This window comes from Branchiostoma lanceolatum, chromosome 4, assembly GCF_035083965.1.
Source record: "Branchiostoma lanceolatum isolate klBraLanc5 chromosome 4, klBraLanc5.hap2, whole genome shotgun sequence".
NCBI lineage: Eukaryota > Metazoa > Chordata > Leptocardii > Amphioxiformes > Branchiostomatidae > Branchiostoma > Branchiostoma lanceolatum.
This window is the reverse complement of record NC_089725.1, coordinates 28,212,234-28,239,017: the sequence shown is the minus strand read 5'-3', so window position 1 is coordinate 28,239,017 and position 26,784 is coordinate 28,212,234. Positions and strand designations below refer to the sequence as shown.

Below are 26,784 nucleotides of genomic sequence, written 5' to 3'. Positions count from 1 at the left end.
GAGTAAATTGGTTAACTTTATCTTAAATTCTCCAGCACACCATTACACTAACTAAACTCAAGGTCAACACACTCCAATTCATTACCCACTAGTCGACGGAAACAATTAAACAAATCAATGGTTAATGATTATGACAGTGGGCTGACACAAAACAACAACTTGAAGATAAAATGCTGATATATCACCTTTCGTATGTAATGTGTAGGTTAAGGATATATGTGTCTATCAACCGCTGTACCCTGACAACTCTAGTCCTTTCCTCGACTGTACATTCGCATGTATGGTAGTCAGAATGGAATGTCATGCGTGTAAACTTACAACAGATGCGACTAAATACTAGCAAGCATAAAGCAATGCACTTTAGCACTTCTAATAGGCTGCAACTGGGAAACGTGCAGCAAACTAAGTATCTATCTGAAACATGTATTGAAGTGTTTTAGATAGAAACTTAGTTCGGGCCGTTCAGTGTAATATAGCCAGCTACTGACGCACTGCATGCCTGCGAAGCTGGTGTGTTAGGCCAAAAACAAAGGGCGGTTATACTGGCTAAACAGATACTTCTCAGAATTGTTCTTGTAACAGTTTATTCAGGTACACATTGATCTTCACTCTATATCAGCCATATTGTGGTGAGTTTATTACCCTCTTCATCAGTTCTGTCAACAAGAACTGTAAATGGAATGTTCATCCCATATGTTAATCATAGGTGTATCTCTACTATTCACATTATGTACAATGTGTTATTCACACAAGGAACAATAATACAGTACAGATACGAGCAGAAAAAGGCTATAGTTCACACTTGTTTACATGCTGTCCAGCTTCAAGTAACATTATACTGGAATAGATGATACAGTATTTGATAAATGTCTAGCAGTGACACAGAGACAGGTGGCACCTCTCCAATGTGGCATTCCTGATCCAGGTGCAAGCTGTGATACAAGTGCCAGCTGCAGTACAGCTGTTGTTGCTGGTGCCAGATATATGATACAGCTGTTGTTCCAGGTGCCAGCTATACAACAGCTACTTTCCCAGTTGGCAGCTATATCACAGCTGCTATTGTAGGTGTCAGCTGTAATACAACTGCTGTTCCAAGTATAGCTGTAATACAGCTGCTGTTCCAGGTGCCAGTTACATCATAGCTGCAGTTCCATGTTTCAGCTATATGATACAGCTGTTGTTCTTGGTGCCAGCTATACTACAACTACTTTTCCAGTTGCCAGCCATATCACAGTTGCTGACTTCCAGGCTTTAGCTGTGGTATAGCTGCTTTTCCTTGTGGCACAGCTATATTACAGCTGTTGTATCAGGTGCTAGCATAGCTGTAACACATCTGCTATATTGATGTGTTAGCTGTAGTACAGCTGCTATCCCAGGTGTCAGCTGCCATATGGCCTGCTGTTCATGATGTCAGCTGTGAAACAGCAATGTGATAGGTGCTGTTCCTGGTGTCAGTTGTGGCGTAACTGCAGTGTTTCCTACATCACAGCTGCTATCTCAGGTGCCAACAGTATCACAGCTGTTGTGATATAGCTGCAGTTTGAGTTATCAGGTGTGGTAACGCAGCTGATCCAGGTGTCAGCTGTGGCATAGCTGCTATTCCAAATGTCCTGAACATCACAGTTGCAGTTCCAGGTGTCGGTTAAATTAAGACCGTTCCAGATGTTCCCTATATTACAGCTTTACTTCCAAGTGTCTGCTGTGACACAACTTCTATCCTTGGTCTTAGCTGCAGGTTCAGGTGTCAGCTGTGCCATAGCTGCTGTTCCGAATGTCCTATACATTACAACTGCTGTTACAGGTTCAGCTGTATTACAATTGCTGTTCCAGGTTCAGCTATATTACAACTGCTGTTACAGGTTCAGCTGTATTACAACTGCTATTCCAGGTGTCAGCTGTATTACAACTGCTGTTCCAGGTGTCAGCTGTATTACAACTGCTGTTCCAGGGTCAGCTGTATTACAACTGATTTTCCAGGTTCAGCTGTGTTACAACTGCTGTTCCAGGTTCAGCTGTATTACAACTGCTGTTCCAGGTTCAGCTGTATTACAACTGCTGTTCCAGGTTCAGCTATGTTACAACTGCTGTTCCAGGGTCAGCTGTATTACAACTGCTGTTACAGGGTCAGCTGTATTACAACTGCTGTTCCAGGGTCAGCTGTATTACCACTGCTGTTCCAGGGTCAGCTGTATTACCACTGCTGTTCCAGGCTTGATCTATAATACAACTACAATACAACTGTAGTTCCAAATGTCCCCTATGTTACAACTGCTGTTCCAAGTTCAGCTATATTACATCTGCAGTCCCAGGTTTCAGCTATATAACAGCTGCTATTCTGAATGTCCCCTATGTCACAGCTTTAGTTCCAGGTGTCAGCTATGATACAGCTGCAGAATGCATTTCTTGAGCGTGGTCATGTAACGGGTCCACACAATTAGCAAGTGCGGTTGGAACCTGGAGCATAATGGAACATAATCAGAAAACTTCAACTTCGTGCACATCTGCTAAAAAGGAGCACTTTTAAGTTGATTCATGAGGGCAACTAATGTAATGATAAATCATCTTTACCTGCTGCAATACCGACAGAGCATCCTGAGCTAGTCTCTACCAGACTAACTATGCCAGGGTGAAATGTGATCTTCACTGTGGACTGACTCTACTGGCTAATTATTCCTTTTTCTGCCGAATTCTACGATTCATACGCCCGTAAGAGTGCCTGGTGGAGGCTATCCTGAGCTCCTATTGGACTGATTTTCATAATGATAAAGAATCACTGAGCTCCTGTTGATTTTCATAATGCATTTATGTAATGGGTACTTTTCATTTCTAAATCTGTCTCAATTTGGCTTAGAGTTGAACAACTACAAGCTCTTAAGCCCCCGTCACAAATCAAGAATTCAGCTCGGCCGACGTGTGGGCGAGCTCCAAACTGGGATATTTTCGGCTGATGTCCTGTCGATTACGCGGGCTTCGGACGATTTTTAGAAATCAAAGTTGATCCAAATATTGGCCTTTTACTACCATTACGTCAGTGGATTCTGACTTTGTCCATGTCCAAGAGATGGTACCATCTCATGGGGGATTTTTAGCTTTTAGTGTTCCTCGGACATCATCCAAGATTTTCATTGGAAGATACGGCTGACACTTGGGCAATTTTTCAATTTGGCGAGCTTTGGGCGATCTACAAATTTGGCCGACGCTCGCATGAGTTGTGACGCCGGATCTAGCGTAGGAGGTCTAATCAGTCCTTGACAGCAACACAGACTAGAACAGAGTCATGTGACTAATACCCACCGTTTTAGCTGCGGGATCTGCTGGATTGCCGCCTCGTACGCCTTCAGGAACGCCTCGACGTCCCTCTTACTCCACCTGGCGTTTTTACAGGGCTCGATGAACTGTACAGACACAAACATTACTCTGTGTTTGTGTATCATAATGTGTATTTGTATTGTAGAGCAGGTGTAGCTGTAGCCTCCATAGCAGGCTCTGTGGGTCTTTTTTGGCTCATAATACATCTTTTGCTGATCCACAAACTTCTTTTTGTACTGGGCTGCACAAATGACCCATGGCCAGTACAAAAAGTTATCAGCAAAAAGTGTATTATAAGCATATAGGAGATTCTTTATACACAATCAACTATTTATCTCCCCTGCTAATGTTTCGATGTCTATCAGACACCTTCTTCAGAGCTTCTGACTGGAGTACTGCTTCTCACCGAAACGTTAGCAGGTTAGACATCGAAACGTTAGCAGGTGAGATCAATACTTGGTTGTGTATAAAGAATCTCCTATATCCTATATTCTACCAACCTGATGAAATTATTTTCGAATGTATTATAAGCTGCAAAAAAAGGCCCATAGAGCCTGCTATGGAGGCTAATGTAAATGCCCATCAGCAAAATACACCACTCTACAATCGTGGTCCAGATTGTCCAGCATGGTCAGCCATGCACAGCATAACGTATACGACATCAGGTCTGTACTTGAAGTTAGTAGGTACAAACTGAACTGTGTTTGGAAATGACTCAAGTTTGAGCAGTCAAACACAAGGGTGTACCCCTACTCTTTTTGGTACATGTGGTGACGTCTTTAAAATGTGTGTTGTGAGTGTGGCTTTTCTAATTGTAACCCATTATGTACAGTACAGTCATAGAGATACTTGACTTTGTTAGACTTAGAGTTTTTTTCAAATTGAAACCGACCAGTGTTAACATCTACTAACATAATTCCACCTGGGTACATAATTACGCCACCCTAAAAAGGTACGTCCAAACAGATCTCCAACACAACATCATCCAGTTTAATACAGTCCTGTATATCTAAACTGTGCATACCTGGGAGTGCTGCACTAGAGATCTCTCAACCACATTGTTTTTCAAAATGTCGGATTTATGTAACCCGGCGGATTAATGTTAATGGGGGCTAATTGTGAGCGCACCTTCTCCACCAGGTCCACAAAGAAGTCCTTCAGCTCCTTGCTGTGGATCAGACCGGAGGCCACGCTCACGATGCATCGCGACAGGTTCTGTTGGAGGGAGAAAAAAAACACAGCTAAAATTGAGGAAATTCAGTATATTGTAAGTTAGTATGTGCCATAGTGAACTGAAAATGTTCTTTCCAGTTCAATCGAGAAATAAAATCCTACCTAGAAAAACGAAAATTAATATCATACAGTACTTCGACGAGCCCTAAACTTACGGTCTAAAATCTTTACACACAACAAAGTACAAGTAAAGTAACCAACCATAATTTGTTCTCACAAAAAAATACAGACTTATGACCTTGAAAATCAGTACACACAAAAAAGATGTCTGACCTTGAAGTTGCTCTCAATGTCAGCGTACGTGGGGTCTGGGATCTTGCCTCTCAGAGCGGAACACACCAAGCTGGGGAGGGGAGATGAATAGACATGTCATGTTACAGGGAACTTCACAGGATGATCACCATGCTGACTATCATTCAACATATCCTCAGCACTTCTCAACAGTCTTTCCTGATATTCACATGATATTCACATGTATAAGTTATAACCATTATGACTATTTTGACAAAGGAGCGATTTTCAAACGATTACAGGAGTTGCGAATCATGAAAAATTGGTGTAATACAGGTTAGAACTTGACTTTGGGGTATATTTAGCATGGCATAGTAGGTTTTCCAACCAAACCTTTTAGCTTTGTTTAAAGCTACCGCTAACTAGTGAGGATGCCCTACTGTGCTTGGGGGCAACGAGTTCTATAGAAGAAAGTAGAAGCTACTGTCTTACCCTCTGTGCTTCTCGTAGACGTCCTTGTCTCCTGTGAGCACCTTAAGATCCCTGAGCTCCTGCAGGAAGACTCGGTCCATCTCCACATCCATGTCGTCTGCCTGGGAGTCTGGTGGGAGACAAACAACAGAAGTTAGGAAATAAACCCCAAACTAAGTGTAGTTTCACCATGAGGGGAAGACCCCTGTCACACATTTAGGACTTTCCCACAACTTAACACCCTATCACTTCCCAACCAAGATTGGCAGTGGGTTGAGAGTAGCCTGGAATCCATCCTATTCTAGCTCCAGTTCGCTCCTCTGATCACATCCAAGCAGAATGTTACTTTACCAACTACTTAAGACGGAAATTCATAGACAGCTGGTGCAGATGACTTTTAAAAGAAATTACAAGTAAGCAACCTTGCTGATCAACTCCCGACCAAAGATGATCTTGCTCCCAACTAGCTCCCAACCACAGTCTGGAGAAGGTTGGGAGAGGTCGGGAGGCCATGATCAGCTATGTGTGACAGGCTTAAATCAATGACTATCGAAGAATCTCTTCTGGCTGTGATATTTCACATATCCATTGAAATATTTCCCTTTAGAAGATTGACACTGATTTCAAATTTCAACTCTTAAGAGAGTGGAGTTTGGACTTGCCTGCTGCTCCAAAGGTCCAGTTGTGGATCATGAGGTCGGCGCAGTAGGCAAAGTCGTCGAACGACAGATACTGCAGCTTCTTCTTCCCCGTCTCAAAACGGTTGTTACTGAAGAATACGATGGCTGCGTACTTCCTGTGGTGACAACGGAGAAATCAGTTTATGACACATCAACATTAGACTGGAATCAATAGACCAATTTGAATGACAGTCAAACTGATTTTGTCATAGGGATGATTTTATACACAAACTGTCTATGTCAACGTGCACGTCCGTTAAGAATGCAATTATGTTCGAACGACATTCCCCAAACCCTGACTGGTGTCATGGAGCCTAACGTTTCTGCATTTTACCATACTATGTCGATGACTATTCCCCTTCCTCACTTGCATAAAATACAAAGAAAATGGCTTATTTTGAACTCATCTGTCGTAAATCAGTCAGATCGTGATCGAACACCTGCCTCCTTTGGACCAGCTCAGCAAAATTTTATCCGAGAACAAAGCAACAAATTAAATTGGTGATGAGGTCTTATAACTTTATACCTTATTGCATTTAATTTTTTTATGACTACGTATTGTACTCAATAGATACATTTTTATGTCTAAAAGAAACTAGTGTTGAAAATGTTACTGACTTTGCCAGCTTCTCCGGCAGCAGGAAGTGGACGCTGATGTTGTTGACCAGGGAACCCTCCATGTCTTCCACCGTCTTGAAGATGTTCTTGCAGTTGTCATACTGTAAGAACCGCAGAAGAAATAGTTTGGTCAGAAGGGCCCTCTTTACAATCATGAGGACCTTTTGAACCTTTTCTTTGCTGATCTCCAAGCAGCTTTTTGTGACCTTTCGTAAGTGGTGCATTTTGGTGTATAGTGAGTGTCCATCTCTATTTTTACAGCCACTACAGTATGTGGCTATTTTTGTTATAAATCTAGCCATAAAATTGCCTACAAATGATACAAATGTACAAAATGCAGAAAAAGATGCGCAAAACATGCTGAAGCCACACCTCTGCTTGGAGATTGAGATCTGATCACTCATCACTCCTTCTTTGGAAACTTCTTTATCGGATTTGCCACGACATCTATCTATGTGCAAGTGCGTCTCACCCTTGTGAGACAGGGTACAATAGATGATAAACTGGATAGTGAGTGAGTGAGTTTTTCTCTGATGACAAAACAGCGCCCCCTACCTGTCTCCTGCAGCTGCGCAGCCGGATGTTGGTTCTCTCGCTGACGTCATCGACGTCCTTCCTGTGCCGATTGGTCAGCTTCTTGCCGAGGATTTCACGGATCACCTCGCTGTCGAAGTCATAGTACCTACAAGTACACATTCCGACCAAAGTTTGACAAACATGTCACAGTCTGATTCTGATACTTATATATATATGCAGACTAAAGAGAATTTAGTCTTTCCTCATAAAGGCCTAAGTTAGTTTACCTTTTTATTTCTTATTAAGCATCCTCTGTTTTGTTACATAGGTACCAATTGTGTATGTGTATGTGTATGTGTATGTGTATGTGTATGTGTATGTGAATGTGCATGTGTTTGTGTATGTGTTCGTGTGTGTGTGTGTCTGTGTGTGTGTGTCTGTGTGTGTGTGTGTGTGTGTGCAGGTGCGTGTGTACATTTGCACACCTTACTTCTCTATCAGTGTCCTTTGTGCACAGCTGCAGGTATCAAGGTATGTGTGTGTTCCTGTGTATCTATATGACACTGTGTATGTGTCCGTGTCAGTGTCAGTGTTTGTACGTTTGCGCACCTTACTTCTCTGTTAGCATCTCTGCATGGCTACAGGTATTTTAATACCTTAAAAGGGGTGTAACTTACTACGGTGTTTGTGTATATGTTTATCTGTGTGACAATGTATATGCGCATTCAAATTGCTGGTACGTTTCCACTGCTTACTTCTCTATCAGCTTCCTCTGCACGGTTGCAGGTATTAAGGTGTGTCTGTGTTTGTGCATGTGTGACACTACTCATGGCTGTGTGCCTGTCCATGCATGTGTACGTGACCCTTACTTCTCTATCATAGTCTATAAGGGTCCTCTGCACGACTACAGGTATTAAGGTGTGTCTGTATGTGTGTGTACATGATTGTACATGAAGTCCCTTACTTCTCTATGAGCTTCCTCTGCACGGCTGCGGGGATCTGCAGCAGGACCTGCGTGGCGAGTTTGGGCGGGGCCTGCAGGAAGCGCTCCAGCAGCGAGAAGGTGCGGTAGTTGTCGAGCGTGTCGCTCTGGAGCACGTCCGGCGAGGCGCCTGTCGTCTGCAGGATCCCGCTCTGGAACCGCGCCTGCACTGCTTCATGGACTGGGGGGAAGGGATTTATCAAATCTTTATTCAACTCACATAGCAGACATATAACATGAATTATTGCATATCTGAATGCTGATTTTGCTAAAACAGCAGCAGTCACAATCTATGAATGTATTCTGTAACGTTGAATATTTTACAATGCCATAATGGTGTACAGATAACGTCGTTATGATCGGTTCACATTATCTGTGCCCCCCATGATTCATATATGAGATTGATGAATATCTAAATGCCTGATCATCCAAGGGCATGAAACCTCAGCCACATATATAAAACAGCTGCTGAACAAAATATTATGAAAATCCACACAGAACTTTTGAAATCAGAAAGCTAACGCCGATAACATGAAAGAAAACCATTGCTCACCAGTGCAATCAAGGAGGTTTTATCTAGTAATGTCTAATAAGTGCCATGAGTGCGTTTCAAGATAGCGGGACGCCCCTCCCCCTTTTATGATTGTTTTCTCACCTGTTAGCCCGTTCAGCCAATGACCGAAGACGTCAAAGTCAATGTAAGTATTGTTGGTCACGAAAACGCTCACTGATGTCATTGCTTGAAGGTCAGCGAATCACAACAAGTCGAATGTCATAAATTCGTCCATTTTTTAGACGACATCATAACGCGATAACGTATACTCCGAGCTCCGCCACGATGGCTGTGGTTTTGAAGGTTAAAGGTTGATGGATCAAAAGCGTCACGTAGCGATTAAGACCGAAAGCGCAGGGCAGCTTGTTCCCCTTGTCATGATGCATAGCGCCGCTAGACGTCTCTTTTGATCCATCGAGCATTCTGACCCGAAGACCCGGAAGTGATCTCCAGAGCAAAACACAGCCGGTGGACCGAAGCTATGGTGCGATTTGCCCTGCATGTCGTGCCAAATGTTTCACGCAAAATGTGTCATGTCTTTCAAAAACGTATAGCCCACGGTCAAGGTAAACTTGGTGGGTAGATGGCGTCCCAGGTGTCAAAACATCGACTCACAGATCAGAGCAAGGCAGGGTCAAAATCCTCGGTGCACTTCATGACACTGAGTTGCTGATGACGTAAGATTTTTGCAGGCAAGTTCTCTAGCTACATTACGTTTATTAAATAACGTAAACGTCAACAAAGCAATGATAAGTTTTTTGACTGCCAAGTCGTATGCATCACGTTTAATGATGATATTTTTGCTGTGTGGTTCAAACAAAATGTAGGAATAACCAGTTATCAAAGTTCGACTATGAAATAATTTCTGGGCATGTTTGTTTTCGGTTATAAAACAGCTGATGATGGGGTCAATGACCTGTAACTACACAACTGTGGGGTTTTCGGGTGCATTGTAACAACTTCCTGTATTTACCACAGTGAACGTCTTATACTCTTGTTTTCATCATTATCATCATCGAAATATCTGCAATACTTTTACTTTTACATTATTGTTTTAGCACTGTTCTGGTTGATTTCGCACAAACACTTTGCAATTTTTGATTCGTTTCTTTTTTATGCACCACCACCGGCCCGCTTAGCTGTGCACCAACCCTCCCTGGACGAGATGCCCCACTGGGGTTTTGTCCAGTATGATTAAGATTAAGAATACTTATTAATAGTTAAATGTCCCATAGAAATGAGAATGAGGACAGCCAGTGCAAATCATGTTAGCTGTACACGTCATCATATACATTGGTTGAGAGCATCTGAACTTATGTCAACTATGGACGAGTTCTATGACCCCATACCTGGGTGATCTTCAAATAACATGAAAAGTGCTATTATTCCCTGTAAACAAGCTTTTTGACTCTGTTCCCCCATGGTCAGCCCCAGGATGGCATGTCCCCACTTTGCTAAGGTTCTGGGAGTGGTGCAGGCCCTGTGTGTGGTGTGCGGCATATCATCGTGGCCTGTATCCTCACTATTACACCATGTCTAACCCTGCTCCCCCCTCCCACAGGATGGCATGTCCCCACTTTGCTAAGGTGCTGGGAGTGGTGCAGGCCCTGTGTGTGGTGTGCGGCATCATCGTGGCCTGTATCCTCACCATCAGTAGGAACGACGCTGGACAGAGATGTCTGCTGTTCGGTAACTTCAACTTAGACTCCCAGTCTCAGGTCAGTGACCTCAAACCTAGTGTGTGTAGCTACCAGGCCTGTTTTAATACCTGTGTGTTGTTGTGTTCAGGTGTACGGCAGTGACAGTGTGTGTTTACCTGTGTATTATTGTGTTCTACAGGTATACGGCAGTGACAGTGTGTGTTTACCTGTGTATTATTGTGTTCTACAGGTATACGGCAGTGACAGTGTGTGTTTACCTGTGTATTGTTGTATTATACAGGTATACGGCAGTGACAGTGTGTGTTTACCTGTGTATTGTTGTATTCTACAGGTATACGGCAGTGACTGTGTGTTTACCTGTGTATTGTTGTATTATACAGGTATACGGCAGTGACACTGTGTGTAGTTACTGCCTGTACCAGGCACTGGTCACCTCTGCTGCAGCCCTTCTCCTCATGCTGGTCAGCTGCATCGCCTCCGTCCACTACGAAGTCTGGTAATAACAGTTAAAGTTATTCTGTAGAACATCGTATACCTGCTATAGAACATCTATAGAACATCTTATACACGCTATAGAATATCTTTCGAACATCTTATACACGCGCACGCTATAGAACATCTTATACTCACACTACACAATCTGAGTCTAGATGACGCTTATAAATCTATAACATTGACAAGTTCATTCTAGGATTGACAGGGAGTTTCCATGATTAACAGGTGTCCCTGTATGATTGACATGTGCTTTCTTTCTAATTGACAGCTGTCTTGTATGACTGACAGATGTTCTGTGTTGTTGATATCTGTTTGGTTATGATTGACAGGTGGTTCAATATGGTTGATAGGTGGTGGACCATGATTGACAGGTGGCTCAGTGTGATTGACAGGTGGTTGATTTTGATTGACAGGTGGTTTTGTATTACTGACAGGTGGTTGATTTTGATTGACATTTGGTTGATTGTGATTGACATGTGTTTTGATTATGATTGACATGCGGTTGATTTTGATTGATAGGTGGCTGTTTATGATTGACAGTTGGTTGATTATGATTGACAGGTGGTTGGTTTTGATTGACAGGTGGCAGTCTGCCCAGATGGTGGTGTGCCTGCTGGGCTGCCTGGCCAGCCTGGTGGCAGCCGTTACCTTGACAACCGGCTACCAGGACTGGTGCAAACACCTGCTGGAGGGAGGGAGCACAGACAGGTGAGGCAGCATCCAGGTGTTCTGTAGACAGGTGAGGCAGCATCCAGGTGTTCTGTAGACAGGTGAGGTAACATACAGGTGTTCTGTAGACAGGTGAGGCAATGTACAGGTGTTCTGTAGACAGGTGCATGAGGCAACATACAGGTGTTCTGTAGACAGGTGCATGAGGCAACATACAGGTGTTCTGTCAGGTGAGGCAGCATATAGGTGAAAATGATCTCAAACCAGTTTTGCTCACCAAAGAGCTAATCTTCTACTGGTCATGACAGAGAAGACAGATGCCATGTACAGTATCAACAGGTTCATTGTACTGAACTCCCCTAGCTCTTTTTGACAAGTACAATGAACAGTCTATCATTTGATATTTAATGGATTTGAACTTAGTCATTAATCAGGATAGTGAAGCATTTTGTCACTCTACTTGACACTATCTTTGGCTGATGATGTGCCAGCTGTACTTTTGCTGCTCTCCCTGGTGTTACAAGACTAACAACACAGTGTTCTCCTAACACTACAGCTGTGAGGCGGCTGCGTCTGAGTACGACATTTCCAGCGGGCACTCCGTCATGTTGGTGTTCTTCAGAAACATGCAGGCGGCACAGGTTAGTGTGGATCTCACTGTCTGTCTGGTTTCAAAATAGAGGTCACATAAATAGAGGTCACATAGAAGTGCTAGTAACCCCTTTGATCTAGGGGCTCAGCAGTACCGAAAGAAGAAGAACCTACATATTCATTTATGCATGTAAAACCTTAGAAGGATCATTTCAGAATTACTGTTAAGTGTTGTTTAAAACTTTGTCTTTGCTGGTAGTGCAGAGTCAAGCTCAATGCGTAGCCTGAAATACAGCCATGTTACTAATTGTTAGCGTAGCATGCTCAATTGGTCTGTATGGAGCAGCCAGCCTAATACGGCTGGAATGCAGGCTAAGTTACATGCAGATAGCAAAAGCTTGTAATCAGAATCCTGTGTTTGCCTCATGATCGGTGATGTTCCAACCTCAGATGAAAGCATTCACGGTTAAGCTAGTATGGCTGGATTTCAGGACAAAGTAGCATGCAGATTTAAGTAAGAAATGTCATATCTTGTAATCAGAACCCTGCATTTTTCCCCTGCAGAGTTTTGGCTGGGTGCTGTTCCTGGTCTGGGCGCTGACCACGTCCATGGTGACCGTCCAGTGTTTCGTCGTCTCCAGGAAACGAGAGTACGACCTCGCGCCGCCCGAGTCCGAGGGCGGCGACGAGAGAAGGCCGCTCATTTGGGGGGAGCGACGCAGACTGCAGATTGTACAGGATCCCATGGAGTAAGGACTCTGGATCTAAGGATCCCACAAAATAAACTCTGGATCTTTCAGGATCCCACTTATTAGTATTAAATAAAAGACTGCAGATCCAACAGGATTTCACAGAGTAAGGATTTTTGGGTCTAAGGATCCCACAAAATGAAGATGCTGGATCCCACAAAATCCCACAAAGAACTACAAATCCTCCAGGATCCCACAGAGTAAGGATTTTGATAACAGGATCCCAAAGAGTAAAGACTACAGATCCTAAAGGATCTCATGAAGACTACAGACCCTACAGGATTCCACAGAGTTAGGATTTTGGATCTAAGAATCTCAGAAAATAAAGACAAAATCCTACATTGTAAAGACTACACATCCTACTGGATCCAACAGAGTAAAAACTAGAGATCCTACAAGACCCCAAAGAGTGACAAGATGACAAAACCAAACAGTCAAAGGCTGTGGCATTGTAGCTGAAGGTCAGGACTTCATGTACAGTACTTTTTTAAAAACCATGAAGTTGTGATCAACATGTTGCAATGAGGAAACAAGCTGGAGAAAATGAAGACCGTCTGATGGTATGAGAGGTGGTCATTGTATGTTTCAAAAATCTTTCTTTAAACGCAATTTTATGACGGCCACTATTACAGATTGTAGATATCGTCTTGCAAAAGGGACGCAATATATAGATGTATTTGAATTTGTTCCAACTGCTGTCTGTTAGCGTATTTCCTTTTGTTGTTTTGCTATGGGTCCATTTGAACAGTTTTAGTATCATGGTGCTTACATTATTTTACGTTTCTCTATTACGTTTTGAATTTGAGGAAAAAAGAGATAAAGACCACTGTTGCTGTGGTTTAATTTTGTAGGGGACAGGCAGTCAGTCTGAGTGTCATCCTGTTTCAGTTCCAGGCTCTACTAGAGACATTTTTTTTAATGCTTGTATCAATGGGAAAAATTATCTAAGGGACCACCAAAATGTGGCCAAAATGGCCAGGTGGTCCTAAGAAAGAGGTGCTCACTTGTACAGGTTTGACTGTAGTTAAAATCCATTTAACCAGGAAAATAGGCTTTTGGTTGGACTCAGCTGTAGGATGATGTGTTTCTGTCAGACATGCGGGTAATAGTTTAAGGGATGACAGGAGAAACCTATCGATAATGTACCTACTGTTCCACTACCTCTACATAGGTTTGTTCATTGGTCCTTAGATTGAAAGAAATTAGTGATGAACTTGAAGAGCAACGATGACAACAGAGCCTGACGGTCAGTTTTATGTCTTCACAGTTTTAGGGAGTGAATAATGTTTAGAATCCAGTTTGCCATCCGTTTTCATGCTGACCTTGTTTAAAAGTTTTAATTTAAAATATTCAAATCCAAGTAAATAACGCCAAAACATGTTGGTTTTATTGTTAACATTCCTTTGAGATCCCAAATATATTTATAAGTAACAGAAAAATAGTGTGCCAGGTGATGTCATTCACTACACCAAGGAGAATTTGATGTGTATATGTGACTACAATTTTGTGTTGTTGTCATGAGACTTGAATTTTGTAAGTAGTGAAGAAAAAAGTACAGCTGTATAATGTATGTAGATTTGTACAGCGGATTGTGTATGATGGAGAAGTGTAATTTGTATATATGCTGTACTGAACTGTTTCGAAAGCAAAATGTTGATGATTGTTGCATATTAGGTTGGTGATAAAGCGACATAGTGGTAATTTATTTACATATTGGTATGTCTCACCTGAGTTAATGTTGACAGACTTTTATACATTCCCAATGGACGATCACTTTTACTCAACTGTATGTTTCTTCAGTTAATATTGTTGTTTATTATACAGTTCATTTGTGTTGTCAGTGTTCTAAATGTAGTACGTACTGCCACATCCATGGCCATCTGTGATATGATTTATTGGGTCCTTTTTGTCCTGTTGTCGTGGAATTTCAACAAAATATAAGATAAGAGAGAAAACAGCAATAATTGAACCAACCTAATAATATTTGAAAGATGTAGTTAATAACTTTGTCAGTCATTTGAAGCTAAAGTTCTTTTAACAGAACCAATGTTTTCTGACTCGGCGAAGTTCATTATGAAGGCAGCTGACTTTCGATGACTGTCGGTGATCTTCATCAGGGCATAATACTGACTGGTTCACTGTGAACCAGTTAGTATCGCCCTGATAAAGATGACAGAGTCATCGAAACGTTGGCTCATGTAAATACTTGGTTGTGAATAAAAGAACTTTCAATGATTGGTATTCAGTCATTCTCCAACCTGATGAAATTATTCAAAGAGGTATTCTAACTGGTTTGAACAAGTCTTCCCAAGTTTGATTCCGGTTATACTGCTTCTGAAACAAATTTTGATACCTGAGATATAATGCAGGACTTAAAGGACAAAGTTCAGATGACAATGGGCGCCAGACTATTAAGCAGGGAAGCGATCAGGGGAGTGAACCAGAATAACGTGGATACCAGGCTAGGGAATATGTTGATGAAATCGTATCACCAACATAAAGTCTGCAGACAGTTGAACAAACTGCCAATAAACAGGTGTAACCTGAAGAAGACATGTTCAGTATTGGTGTTGTCTCAATATTTGAACTAGTCTTGACTTAAGTCTTATTTTACTTTCCTATTGGACCAGCTTAAATCTCTGTCTTCACCTTATTTGCATATCAATTCATAATTTTTTGGTTTAAGAACCTGGCAATCTACAAACATCATCCAGTCCCTAACTAAAGGTAGTGGATGCTATCTGAAACCTCTGACCACTTCCAAAATCTGTTCAGTTGCTTGAGTAGCTGTTTTCTTGCCAATCTTAGCACCTAGGTGTGTAACCTTCATCACATGTCTCAATATGTGTTGATGTCTTACATTTTGGACTAAGAAAGGCCAACATTGAAACATTCATGACACGTTTTATGAAAAAACAAACACCCCTTTAAAAGAAAAAAGGACAAGTGCAGGACTGAGTTTTTGAAAATAGCCGATGTCTTATGAAATCAACTTAACTTTGACTTAAATCTTTGCAATAAAGACAAGACCAAGTTGAATAACAACTATCACTGGCTTTAATTTCAACCAATGTGTTATGTTTCCTTTGGCACATTTTCAGACTGAGGTGGGTTTTCAGAGAAGAAAATGAACAACATCACATTTATAGTGACTGTAGATTTGACACATTAGTCTAAGAATAATTTCTATCTCCAATCCTAATTCAATAGTATTTGGTTTGACACATCACATCGTGATAGAAATCTGAGGCATGGTAATTCTAAATTGGAAATTCAGTCGATCACAACAACTAATATATTTCACTGATAAAAACATAATATTTCAGTATTCATGATTAAGATGTAGACAGATAATATATTCCGAGTCATGCAATGCCTTTAAAAGCTATGAAATAAAACTCTTAAAAGATTTAGAAGAAAACACATACATCTCTACAATTAGACTCTTATAAAATCGGTTAATTCATGGCTTGTTTTCTGTCTGTAAGGATCATTCTAAAAAATACAGTTAGTTAAAAAGACAAAAGGTCCTGCCTAACTCTTCTAGCGTGATATTCTGTTGAGATTCAGAAACTACTGTGACTGATTCATTCCAAACTGTTTCGACTTAGTTTCAAGTGCTCCCTTGCCAGTGGACTATCTCCCCCCCCTTTGCAGGTGTGTATACTGAAGCTGTAGGTGTCACAAGGGTTGTCAGGTGTTTCAGCTATAGGTGGTGTCTTGTCAGGTGTTTCAGCTACATGTGTTGTCCTGTCAGGTGTTTCAGCTACATGTGTTGTCCTGTCAGGTGTTTCAGCTACAGGTGTTGTCCTGTCAGGTGTTTCAGATACAGGTGGTGTCTTGTCAGGTGTTTCAGCTACAGGTGCTGTCCTGTCAGGTGTTTCAGCTACATGTGTTGTCCTGTCAGGTGTTTCAGCTACAGGTGTTGTCCTGTCAGGTGTTTCAGCTACAGGTGTTGTCCTGTCAGGTGTTTCAGCTACAGGTGTTGTCCTGTCAGGTGTTTCAGCTACAGGTGTTGTCCTGTCAGTTGTTTCAGCTACAGGTGTTGTCCTGTCAGGTGTTTCAGATACAGGTGGTGTCTTGTCAGGTGTTTCAGCTACAGGTGCTGTCCTGTCAGGTGTTTCAGCTACATGTGTTGTCCTGTCAGGTGTTTCAGCTACAGGTGTTGTCCTGTCAGGTGTTTCAGCTACAGGTGTTGTCCTGTCAGGTGTTTCAGCTACAGGTGTTGTCCTGTCAGGTGTTTCAGCTACAGGTGTTGTCCTGTCAGGTGTTTCAGCTACAGGTGTTGTCCTGTCAGGTGTTTCAGCTACAGGTGTTGTTCTGTCAGGTGTTTCAGCTACAGGTGTTGTTCTGTCAGGTGTTTCAGATACAGGTGTTGTCCTGTCAGGTGCGGCTGTAGGGTCCATGCTGGTCCTTGATGACCCAAATGGAGTCAATTACCTTTCCATCCTGGAATGAGAAAACAAAATGAAAATCACAGGGAGTCAAAATATTGCTACACGAGCATTTGTCTCTCCTGCAATTACATATACCTCCACCAAGGTGAGTTTGCAGTTCAATATCAAGGTCAACTCTTTTTGATAAGAACTTTATGTTTGTTTTTTTGCAATCAAGGTAACTCAAGGAAGTTAAAGGCTCCCAATACACTCTGTTGGTAGGCTTTGGACAGGTACAGGTATGAATATCCGACACCTATTCCAGGTGTTGAGTAGCACATCTGTAACCTACCTTGTCATCTGATATCTGTTCCAGGTATAGGTGTTTGGAGTTGTGCTTGTAACCTACCTTGTCATCTGACACCTGCTTCAGGTACAGGTGTGTGGAATTGTGCACCTGTAACTTACCTTGTCACGTCATCTGACACTTGTTCCAGGTTTATACGTGCCGAGTCGCATGCCTGCAAAGCCGATGTGTTACACTAAACAGCGGTTATACTGGCTATATAGATACAGATACAGATTTGTGCACCAGTAACCTACCTTGTCATCTGTCACACCTGCTCCAGGTACAGGTGTGTGGAGTTGTGCATCTGTAACCTACCTTGTCATCTGACACCTGCTCCAGGTACAGGTGTGTGGAGTTGTGCATCTGTAACCTACCTTGTCATCTTACACCTGCTCCAGGTACAGGTGTGTGGAGTTGTGCATCTCTAACCTACCTTGTCATCTGACACCTGCTCCAGGTACAGATGTGTTGAGTTGTGCACCTTGAACCTGGTGTAGCCGTAGTCGGAGTTCCTGAGAGCGCTCCAGGCTGGAGGGTTTGGGACCCAACCATCGTGGCGCTCACGGCAGCCCTGTATAGAAATGTAAACATACCAATTACTTTCAGCTTCCAGGTTATGTTTCTACGTTTCCATCTATATGTGATAGCCTGGTATCCGCCCTACTTAAGGTCTGCTTTCTATTTATTTCTGTCATGTTGAACCAGGGTAGCCCAAGTCAATGGCGCGGTAATAGAAAGGTTATAGACCAGTGCATTCTAGTAGGTTGCCATTGTGAGGTCAGAATTCAGGCCAAGTTCTACATCTGGTTTTGAATACTGACATCGATGTTTTTACAGAGTGTGGCAGATGGTTCCAGGTGTTGCCAAATATATTGATTAAACCAGCACAGATACTGATTAGGCCACACCAATATACCTTCAGTCCAGGTTCTTGGACAAATCTAAGCACAAATTTTGCAAAAGGGAAAATCTGAAAGTAGCGGAGGAAAATCTGAACATGACCGTATATACTCCCTGAAACTGTAATTTCCCCCCAGATGCTGTTTTCCTCTTGATCTTTCAGTTCACTACTTTATTTCAAAGCCAAGAATAAAGTAAATTGGTGTCGCTGAATACGAGAGTGAAGTAAGCACTTGTTTACGTACAGCAGACCCAGTGATGATGTGTACAGGAGCCTTGGGGTTGGTGTAGGGGGTGGCCAGGCTGCCGTTGTACACCTGGATACAAAAAACAACAAGCAGTTATGGTCAACATTTCTCATACACTGAAGGGAGCAAAATATCAGGGCAGAGAAACTTCTGTTTCTATAGTTTTGATAACTCACTCACTCAATCACTCACTCAATTAATGAAGACATGGCACATGATTATAAAATTATCATTCTCATGGAGTTGTTTCAGACATCACAATATTCTCAAATGTAACAGAGAGGAGCCATGGATGACATCATCTTACCTTGTAATCATAAACAGGCCACAGTCTCTCGTACGTGTGCTCGTGCGCCCAGATTTCCAGGTCCACACCTGATGACTCAAAGAGAAGCTCTGCTCAACTTTACTCATTCTATTTTAAACACAAATGTTCATCATGGATGTTCACTCACTATTCACAGTTTCTTCTTACACAGCAATAAAGTTTGTATTTTGTACAGTACTTGCAAACACGAATGTTCATCATGTATCAACTTTTCCTATGGTGTTGTCTTACCATAGGAACCTTCCTAACTTATTTTACATTACAATGTCGCTTATGCATGACTGTGTGATTTGCCATGTAAAAACCGTTTTTTCTAGTTATTGTATATAAGTACTGGTTCGTTAAGCTAGTTCACTTTAGTGACGCTGAAGAAGAGTGATGGATGTCACTTGAAACGTCCGGAAATAAATCTCCGAATTTTTATCCAGTTGTAGAGTTTGAATTTCTCCTTATATATTGCTACCTGGATGTCTAACCTTCACAAAAGTACTTGCAACACTTTTTTTTTTCAATAGGTTAATGACTGTCAGTAAGCTTGAACAGAACGGGTGACTTACCATATTTGTAGAAGAGGTCCTCCACCCCAGGGTAGCCGATATGTCCCTTACGCACCTACATGTAGACAGACAAACAGAGTTGGAAGTTAACAGATTGTTTCCATAATACATTGCTGTTTATAATTCTCATCATGTATCACCCCTGCATATCACCTTGAGTTTGTGAAACAAATTATACGGTAGTACAAAAACATGCACATACCTTTTATGACTAGCCCCACAAGTATCCAAACCTATCATAGCTCTCGAGTCTCCTCTCTGAGAAGGTTTGGATACCAGGCTAATTTATGACCTTACACCTATTTGTTAACATGCACATGCAATAGAACCAACCAACCAACCAACCAACCAACCAACCAACCAACCAACCAACCAACCAACCAACCAACCAACCAACCAACCAACCAACCAACCAACCAACCCACTCCTCTTGTACCTTGTTGTACCCTTGCTGTTTAAAACTGGCTAATCTGCCAGACTGAGTGCATTTTGGAAGGCAGACTTACTTCACTCTGGTATCCATACCATCCCCATAGTCATCATTGTTCCTGCAGTACATCAACACTCCTGTATGTTTCTATGTTACAACTGTATTGTACAGAATTAAAGAAAATGGCCTTTAGCAGTGTTTAGTACTGAAAATTATGGAGTCACTCGTTAATGGTCAAGTGTGTAAACAGTGAATCCTGTGCTGTTGACCTGGAAACCCATGCATGAGGACCAACTGGTCATGTTGTCAACTTATTCTTGAATTGATGATGGCCATACAAGGGACTTGAAGAAAATGACCACAGTAGACAGCCATTATAGACATAATTCTTGATAAGTTAATGCTTGGGGCAATTGGAAGTCTCGCCATTGCCCCAAGCATTAACAATCCTGTCTATAGTGGCTGACCAACTGCCTACTGTGGCCATGTATTCTATACTTATGCAACATCTACTTCCTGATGGTCTGACAAATCATTTGCTATTTAGTCCCAGACAATGTGAGCCCTCTATGGACTACTCTATAAGTCAAGTCCTGTGTGGCCACTGATCATGGCCAGGTTTGACTGTAACTGACAGAAGACTTACAACGCTCTCGTGTCTGGTGCAGTCGTCATGGTCGTTGTTGGAACAGTACATGGGGCGGTGACCCATGGTGATGATCCACGGCCGCTGCTTCCTGTTCTCTGGCTTAGCGGCTTCCTGCAGCAGAAACGGCAGAGAACAAACCTGATAATCCTGAATATATTATGATTATGTTATGGATTTGTACATGGTGACTGTGGACTGATCCTCTAGGTTATCATACGTGTTGTCTCCTCCCTTTCTTGCTCTAGTGTCTAAGCATTGTGTGGCATTCACATCCATTTCTATATACATGCAAGCCTGATAACACTGAACACCTCAGATTTAACAAGATCAAGGTTCACCTTATACAGTTTTCTGTCTATTTTCCATTCACCTGAATATAGTTAAGTATTAGTAAGTGATTAAGTGCTTAAGTCAGGTAATGCTTAGGTCTATTGCTGGCAGTTCTTAACTAATCAGCTAGCATCTAAGCAACTAGCCTTCTTCCTCTGTAACCAATAGAGAATGGGGTGCCAAACGGCTACTTCAGTGTGCTAAACATTAGTCTTTGACTAGTTGGACACAAAACCAATGAAACATAACTAAGACTAATATAATACAGACCTTGAGGTCCTGCTCCAGCCACTTGTACTGCTCTGTCATCTGCTTGAGCCCGTACTGGATGAAGAAGTACACCTCCGTGGAGAAACCAATGATATGGGCAGGACCAACGTTGAAGCTGGAAATTTAAAAAAAAAACACGAGGTTATATACATATGCGTGTACACATGTACTCTAATACATGCACATACACTCACATCCACACACATGTACATGGAATCAAATACATGCACATACACACACACATTCATTGCCCAAGATTCTAAGAGCTGTCTTAACAACCTCCGAAAGTCTGATATCCACTGCTCTTCTTTCTATTCCCCGTTCCCCAGCACCCTCAGCACACAAACACCCTCTAAATCTGCCGCTTTAACCATTGGCGAGAGGGGATGGTAATTCAGCACCAAGGACGGGTCCCACCCGTACCACAGATTCTGTCATTACAACTTGAAATTCCAAGAGGACAGATAAAAACAGGGGATTCATTTATATGCTTCCCTGCAGTACCCCTATCCACTTTATCTGCTATACTGCTGCTATTCAGGCAAATGGAAAAAAATTCAGTACCAAGGATAGGCTATCTGAACCACAGATTCTGCATTTACAACTTTTAACATGACACAAAAACAGGAGAGCCACCCCTGCACTTCCTCTGTCCACTGTCCTCTAACATGTATCACCTCACAATCTGCTACTGCTGCTATTCAGGCCAATGGAGAGGGACCCAGTACCAAGGGCATGTCCAGGCCTATCTGTAACACAGATTCTGTTCTTACAATTTCCAAGAATACAGAAAAAAAGGAAATTCTATCATCCACCCCTGCTCCCCTGCACTGCCCATGTTTACTGTTCTCTCCCTCTCAATCCATACTGAAGAATTCAGTACCAAGGCCAGATCTGGTCCTGTCTGTACCACATATTCTGTCTTAATAATTTCCAACAAGCTAAGAGTTAAGACAGAAAAAGGGAGATGTAAACCTGCTCTTCTGCACTACCCTTGTAATTTCTATGTATCCCCTTTCAATTTGCTATTGGTATACAGGCAAATGGAGACCAATTCAGTACCAAGGCCAGGTCTGGTCTTACCTGTAAAACAGACTCTGCACCCCACCAGGCATGGAGAACCTGCTGACATAGTTGGAGAAGTTACTGTAGGGGAAAAACAACAACAACACAGACATTAGTCTAGTGGCAGATATACAGCTTAGCCTGGAATTCTTGTGATCTTCAGTACACTTTCAATGCTTCCGTGTTGGCTGGGTGGCAATCGTTGGAAGCAGACCAACAAGACTTAATTTCCAGGCTAATGCAGCTAGCAGTCGGCCAAATCAATGGGTAAACAAACAACATTGATTCTTCAGCTCTTTCTTATACATAGAAACTGTTGGCCTCTTTCTCCAAAAAAAAAAAAGAAGGAAGAAATCTTCCTTGTTCAAAATGATAAGCAAAACTCAGTGTTTTCTTTTATGTGACAGTCTTGGGGTACCTAGCCAAATAATGAGAGTTCACATCAGAAGAAATAAGACAGGACTCACTATGCGTTCTCATGGTTCCCCACACAGGTCATGTAGGGCACGTAGGCAGCTATGGACTGGATCTGGTTCATGAAGGCATCACCAACACGGGCGTTCTCCTGAAAGATGTAGTAAAATGTTCAAAAGCTCCTGTCAAATTTGTTACTGTTAAATAATGCATTTAAGTTTGCGGTGGTTTATGTTCATGGTTTTTGCGGCTACCTCTTTACTCACACACATATGCACACACATGCACCCGACAACACAACCTTATTAGCAATTTGTTAAGGTACAAGTAATAATGCAGGAATATAGCATTCTTTTTTCTTCGGAACACAGAAAGTCAACATAACAATGGAAGAACAATTCTTATGGAAGATTACTTACAGAGTCCATGTCATATGCAAAGTCACCTGAAAGAAAGCAGAGATGTTACAATAAGGAAATGTCCCAAATACCTAACATCAATGTAAGGTTAAACGCACGATATTGGGGAGAATTTGGACTAAAAAAAACCTGCAAAGTTAATTCTGCTCACTGATAACTTAAATTATAACTGTAAATTCATTTATTTTTGTAGGGATCCAATCTTGTGCAGGAGGGGAAACAAAGTTTTCCCAGTGCCTTAAGTTTGCGGTTGAAACAATTCTGCAGTTAAGTAGTACAAGTAATACAATGGAAATGCATACAGTATTCACGGTGTTATGATTTGGTAGTGGACTGAGGTTGCCACGACAAATTAACACTGCAAATATTCCAAGATTTACTGTACTGTAATTCTTGTTCCTTTCACTGTAACTTTATGTTCATGGTTTTCACAGTCTGTGACCTCTGTACTGTGAACTTATCATCACCATGAAAAAACCTGTTGTTATTATTGATGATTTCTTCACACATCTGTTCTGTCAATCACTTGCCGCCACAATGAAGTTAAAGCTCAGTGAAAATGACTCCATTCTCCTTAGGCCGTGAAATTTTGCTACCATGAAGATAAAGTGAATTACAGTATTCAGGAAAGATAACTCACTCCATACACTGATAACCCTGACATCACTAACTCACCCACATGCAGGATGAAGTCGTACATGCCCCTCTGTGTTTCCCCCTGCAGTCGGCTCAGAGACTGGGCATTCTCGTTGCCCATGTCTCCGAAGGCAGCGAAGGAAGGGCTCCAGTCAGTTCCATCCTTCATGGCAGTGAAGACGTATAGGTCACTCCAGCCTCCCTCCATACTGCCACAGTGGTACACTGGCAATACATGTACAGAATATTGCGGTTATTATCTCTTTATTTTCATATATATTAAGGTTATTTTCATAAGTATATTTTGATTTACCCTACACAGCCACAAACCAGCCTACTGTGCAGCACCTGCGGCCGATGTTTCCGGGCAAGAATTAGCCTGATCAGCCACGTCTGCACCCACAAGGGCGACTGAAGTCAAGGTCTTCATTGACAACAATGGACGAACATCAACATCATCATCATTTTGATTAGTTAGGTTTGCTAAAGGTAATAGCCCACAGGCGATGAAGAAAATACACTCAAGAAGTGGATCAAAGGGCATAAAAATTTAAGTTTTGAAACTAGATACTAGATTAAATACAATAGTATCGCTTTCAATGGTCTGTTGAAGATTCAAAAGTTCAGATCTTTTCAAAGTGATCATCATTGTTAGAGATGATGATTTTCATTATACAGTGAAACATGTACAACTACATGTGACCACCTCTACATAACTTAAGGTCCACCAGGCCAATATGTCTTTTTGGTGGTCCCTTACGATGACTTTTCGAATTGACGAAAGCATTGAGAATAAAGTGACAACCTGTCCACATAGACCAGATTCTATCAATCCTCTGAGTGGTCTTCTTGGGCAGTTTTTACTGTAACTGCAATATCAAAACAAGGTCACATACCAGGGGGCCCAAAATCGACCTTGAACTTCGGATTCACAACACCTGCCCACATACCAAATATCATCGTAATCTATCAAGAGGTTCTTGAGTTATGCTGACTACAGTAGTATGGAAACACAAACAGACACACAGACACACCCAAAACTATATTTTTTCATGGAGATAATAATACAATCTGTTCACACAGAGGTTATCTGAGATAGTGATGTACTCACTGTACGTGTGCCCAGGCGTGAGACCAGTCAGCCTGACCCTGTGGATGTACTGTACGCGATGCTCGTCTCCTCCGTCCTCAAACTCCACGCTGGACCCTTTCGCCGTCTTCACCAGCCCGCCCTCCCCGTACTCCACGACAGAGTCCGTCTTGTTCGCGGTGCTCCAGGTCACCATCATCTCACTGGCCGAACCTGGGTCACAGGGGAAACAGGCTGACTTCCTTAACTGAAGTTAAGTATGCTGAACAGTCACTGGTGGAAGGCCTTGGGGCTGCAAGTCAAGAGCCCATTATAATGTTCACTTTGCATTTGGAAGCTTACTGACTAGTAGGGGTTCCAACCTGGACGGGACATACCAAAGACTTGAAAAATGGTACATCAAATAGCTCAGCACTCAGCAATCGTGAGAATGGAAGTTGAACGCGCCCCACAACCAGTGGACTAGCCCGGCCTTCTACACAGATACTGCAGTGTGCCTGTCCTTGTGGGTTTATGCTCACAAGGTTGTATAAGTCTTTGACTTTCATTGCAACAATGTTCATCATCCAACATCATATAAAATCCTCTGAACTTCTGAAGACTTTTAATATCATATGTTTGAACTCAGACCCTGTCCTGGAAGCAAAAATGCTGACATGCAAACTGTTAGATATTTCAATATGATGTGGGGTAATTTGATCTCTTTCTGTCAGGGGCACAACCACACGCCACGCTCCTTCACAGCGTCGTAATAAATTGACTTGTTCCACTGAATATGCGAGTGCGAGTCTTTTATGCAATTCACTTTTTGGCCGCATGAGGGCTACTATAGCGGTTTGTTCGCAAAGACAGCCCTGGGACAGAGAGCGTATTTTTGGTGCGCGAAGCATGCTGGGAGGACGGTAGTATCCTGGGGACGTGAATGTGGCCAAACTCGCTACCGTAGCAAACTCCCTTCCGTGACATAACTCCCCTCTCGGCAATCTAGAAGGGTAATCTAACACCCTCGCAGCGCCACCAAATTAGGTACATTTTAAAGTTCCCTTTGATATAACGTATCACCATTGTGGCAACATTTTACCCCCGAAATAGTAAACTTTCGTCTTGTTTTCGCCTCGGTAACTGTAGAAAATACTAGCTAACTAGTGTACAGTCACACGTTGTATAGAGACGCACACAAGAGTCACAAAACTTACGATTTGCTAAGGTAATTGAGACAAACACAAAACAAAACAAAATGACAGCCGTGGATTCCATATAGTTTTATTTTGTGTATTGGTTGAGCCCACGATCTAAACCTATGGCTTCTTCGCGGCGCTGGGTACGAGCGTGACCACACGCAAAAAAAAAAAAAACTCCGATTCTTCCTAGCCTGGAATCCATCCTATTTAGCTTCCGGCCGCTACCCAAGCTCCGCTGCCTGGCCGGAAGCTAAATAGGATGGATTCCAGGCTAGATTCTTCCACCCCTGAATCTGACTGAATCGCGTTTTCCCGCTGTCTGGACTGGACTGTTCTTTCCACCAACCCATCTTAGCGAACAAACAATGTATGTGGAGGCTGTTGCTGTTGGTTTGCAAGAAGCGCATAATTTGAAGACCGACCCACCAACCTGCATAAGACAGATGCACCTGTTGCGGCCATCCTCCGTAGATGTCCCGTTCCACACTGACGGGACTTGCAGACACAACGGCCACAAAAACCGCCGCCGTGATTGCCGCCCGCCCTGAGAAGACTGACCGCATCCTGCCGATCATCCGAGGTAGTGTTACTTTCTTGTAACGGTACACAAACTTGTTACGCTTTTAATACAGAGCGCTTAAATGGTTGACATGTCCAAACGTCCGCCCTTGTCCTTTGTACGTTGTACCTAAAAGCGGTCCATACTTCCCCGAGGTTAAAGGTTCTGTAGAGAGAAATCGGGTATACGGATATACCACATTCAAGTTCATCAACCCAAGAATCT

General features: G+C 42.4%; 3 protein-coding genes and 1 long non-coding RNA gene across 6 annotated transcripts; 2 read left to right on the top strand and 2 right to left on the bottom strand.

Annotated features, from left to right (window-relative positions):
* Positions 1-567: 567 nt before the first annotated feature.
* Positions 568-8,977, bottom strand: LOC136433845 (acidic fibroblast growth factor intracellular-binding protein-like). Its single transcript, XM_066426396.1, has 10 exons — positions 8,696-8,977; positions 8,023-8,221; positions 7,098-7,224; positions 6,543-6,643; positions 5,907-6,040; positions 5,266-5,374; positions 4,816-4,885; positions 4,438-4,524; positions 3,295-3,395; positions 568-2,454 (listed from the first exon to the last, which is right to left on the bottom strand). Exons 1-10 carry the CDS (start codon positions 8,775-8,777, stop codon positions 2,373-2,375), a joined length of 1,092 nt encoding a protein of 363 aa, XP_066282493.1. The 5' UTR covers positions 8,778-8,977; the 3' UTR covers positions 568-2,372.
* Positions 8,978-9,043: 66 nt separating this feature from the next.
* On the top strand, positions 9,044-14,786 carry LOC136433846 (transmembrane protein 179B-like). 2 transcript variants are annotated; one of them, XM_066426397.1, is made up of 6 exons: positions 9,044-9,285; positions 10,028-10,311; positions 10,635-10,750; positions 11,332-11,457; positions 11,975-12,059; positions 12,574-14,786. In XM_066426397.1, exons 2-6 carry the CDS (start codon positions 10,126-10,128, stop codon positions 12,760-12,762), a joined length of 702 nt encoding a protein of 233 aa, XP_066282494.1. In that variant the 5' UTR covers positions 9,044-9,285; positions 10,028-10,125; the 3' UTR covers positions 12,763-14,786. The 2 variants fall into 2 exon arrangements, with proteins under 2 accessions (XP_066282494.1, XP_066282495.1); XM_066426398.1 differs by having other exon boundaries at positions 9,045-9,285; positions 10,155-10,311.
* A 1,614-nt stretch (positions 14,787-16,400) lies between these two features.
* LOC136433844 (uncharacterized) lies at positions 16,401-16,743 on the top strand. 2 transcript variants are annotated; one of them, XR_010755664.1, is made up of 3 exons: positions 16,401-16,455; positions 16,546-16,590; positions 16,711-16,743. It is a non-coding gene; the product is annotated as an uncharacterized lncRNA (long non-coding RNA). The 2 variants fall into 2 exon arrangements; XR_010755665.1 differs by lacking the exon at positions 16,711-16,743 and adding an exon at positions 16,636-16,691 and having other exon boundaries at positions 16,409-16,455; positions 16,516-16,575.
* A 1,010-nt stretch (positions 16,744-17,753) lies between these two features.
* LOC136433841 (acid phosphatase type 7-like) lies at positions 17,754-26,715 on the bottom strand. Its single transcript, XM_066426392.1, has 12 exons — positions 26,431-26,715; positions 24,841-25,032; positions 23,769-23,954; positions 23,094-23,119; positions 22,728-22,825; positions 22,279-22,341; positions 21,196-21,310; positions 20,593-20,706; positions 19,517-19,571; positions 18,939-19,006; positions 18,629-18,700; positions 17,754-18,054 (listed from the first exon to the last, which is right to left on the bottom strand). Exons 1-12 carry the CDS (start codon positions 26,573-26,575, stop codon positions 17,908-17,910), a joined length of 1,281 nt encoding a protein of 426 aa, XP_066282489.1. The 5' UTR covers positions 26,576-26,715; the 3' UTR covers positions 17,754-17,907.
* Between the last annotated feature and the right edge of the window lie 69 nt (positions 26,716-26,784).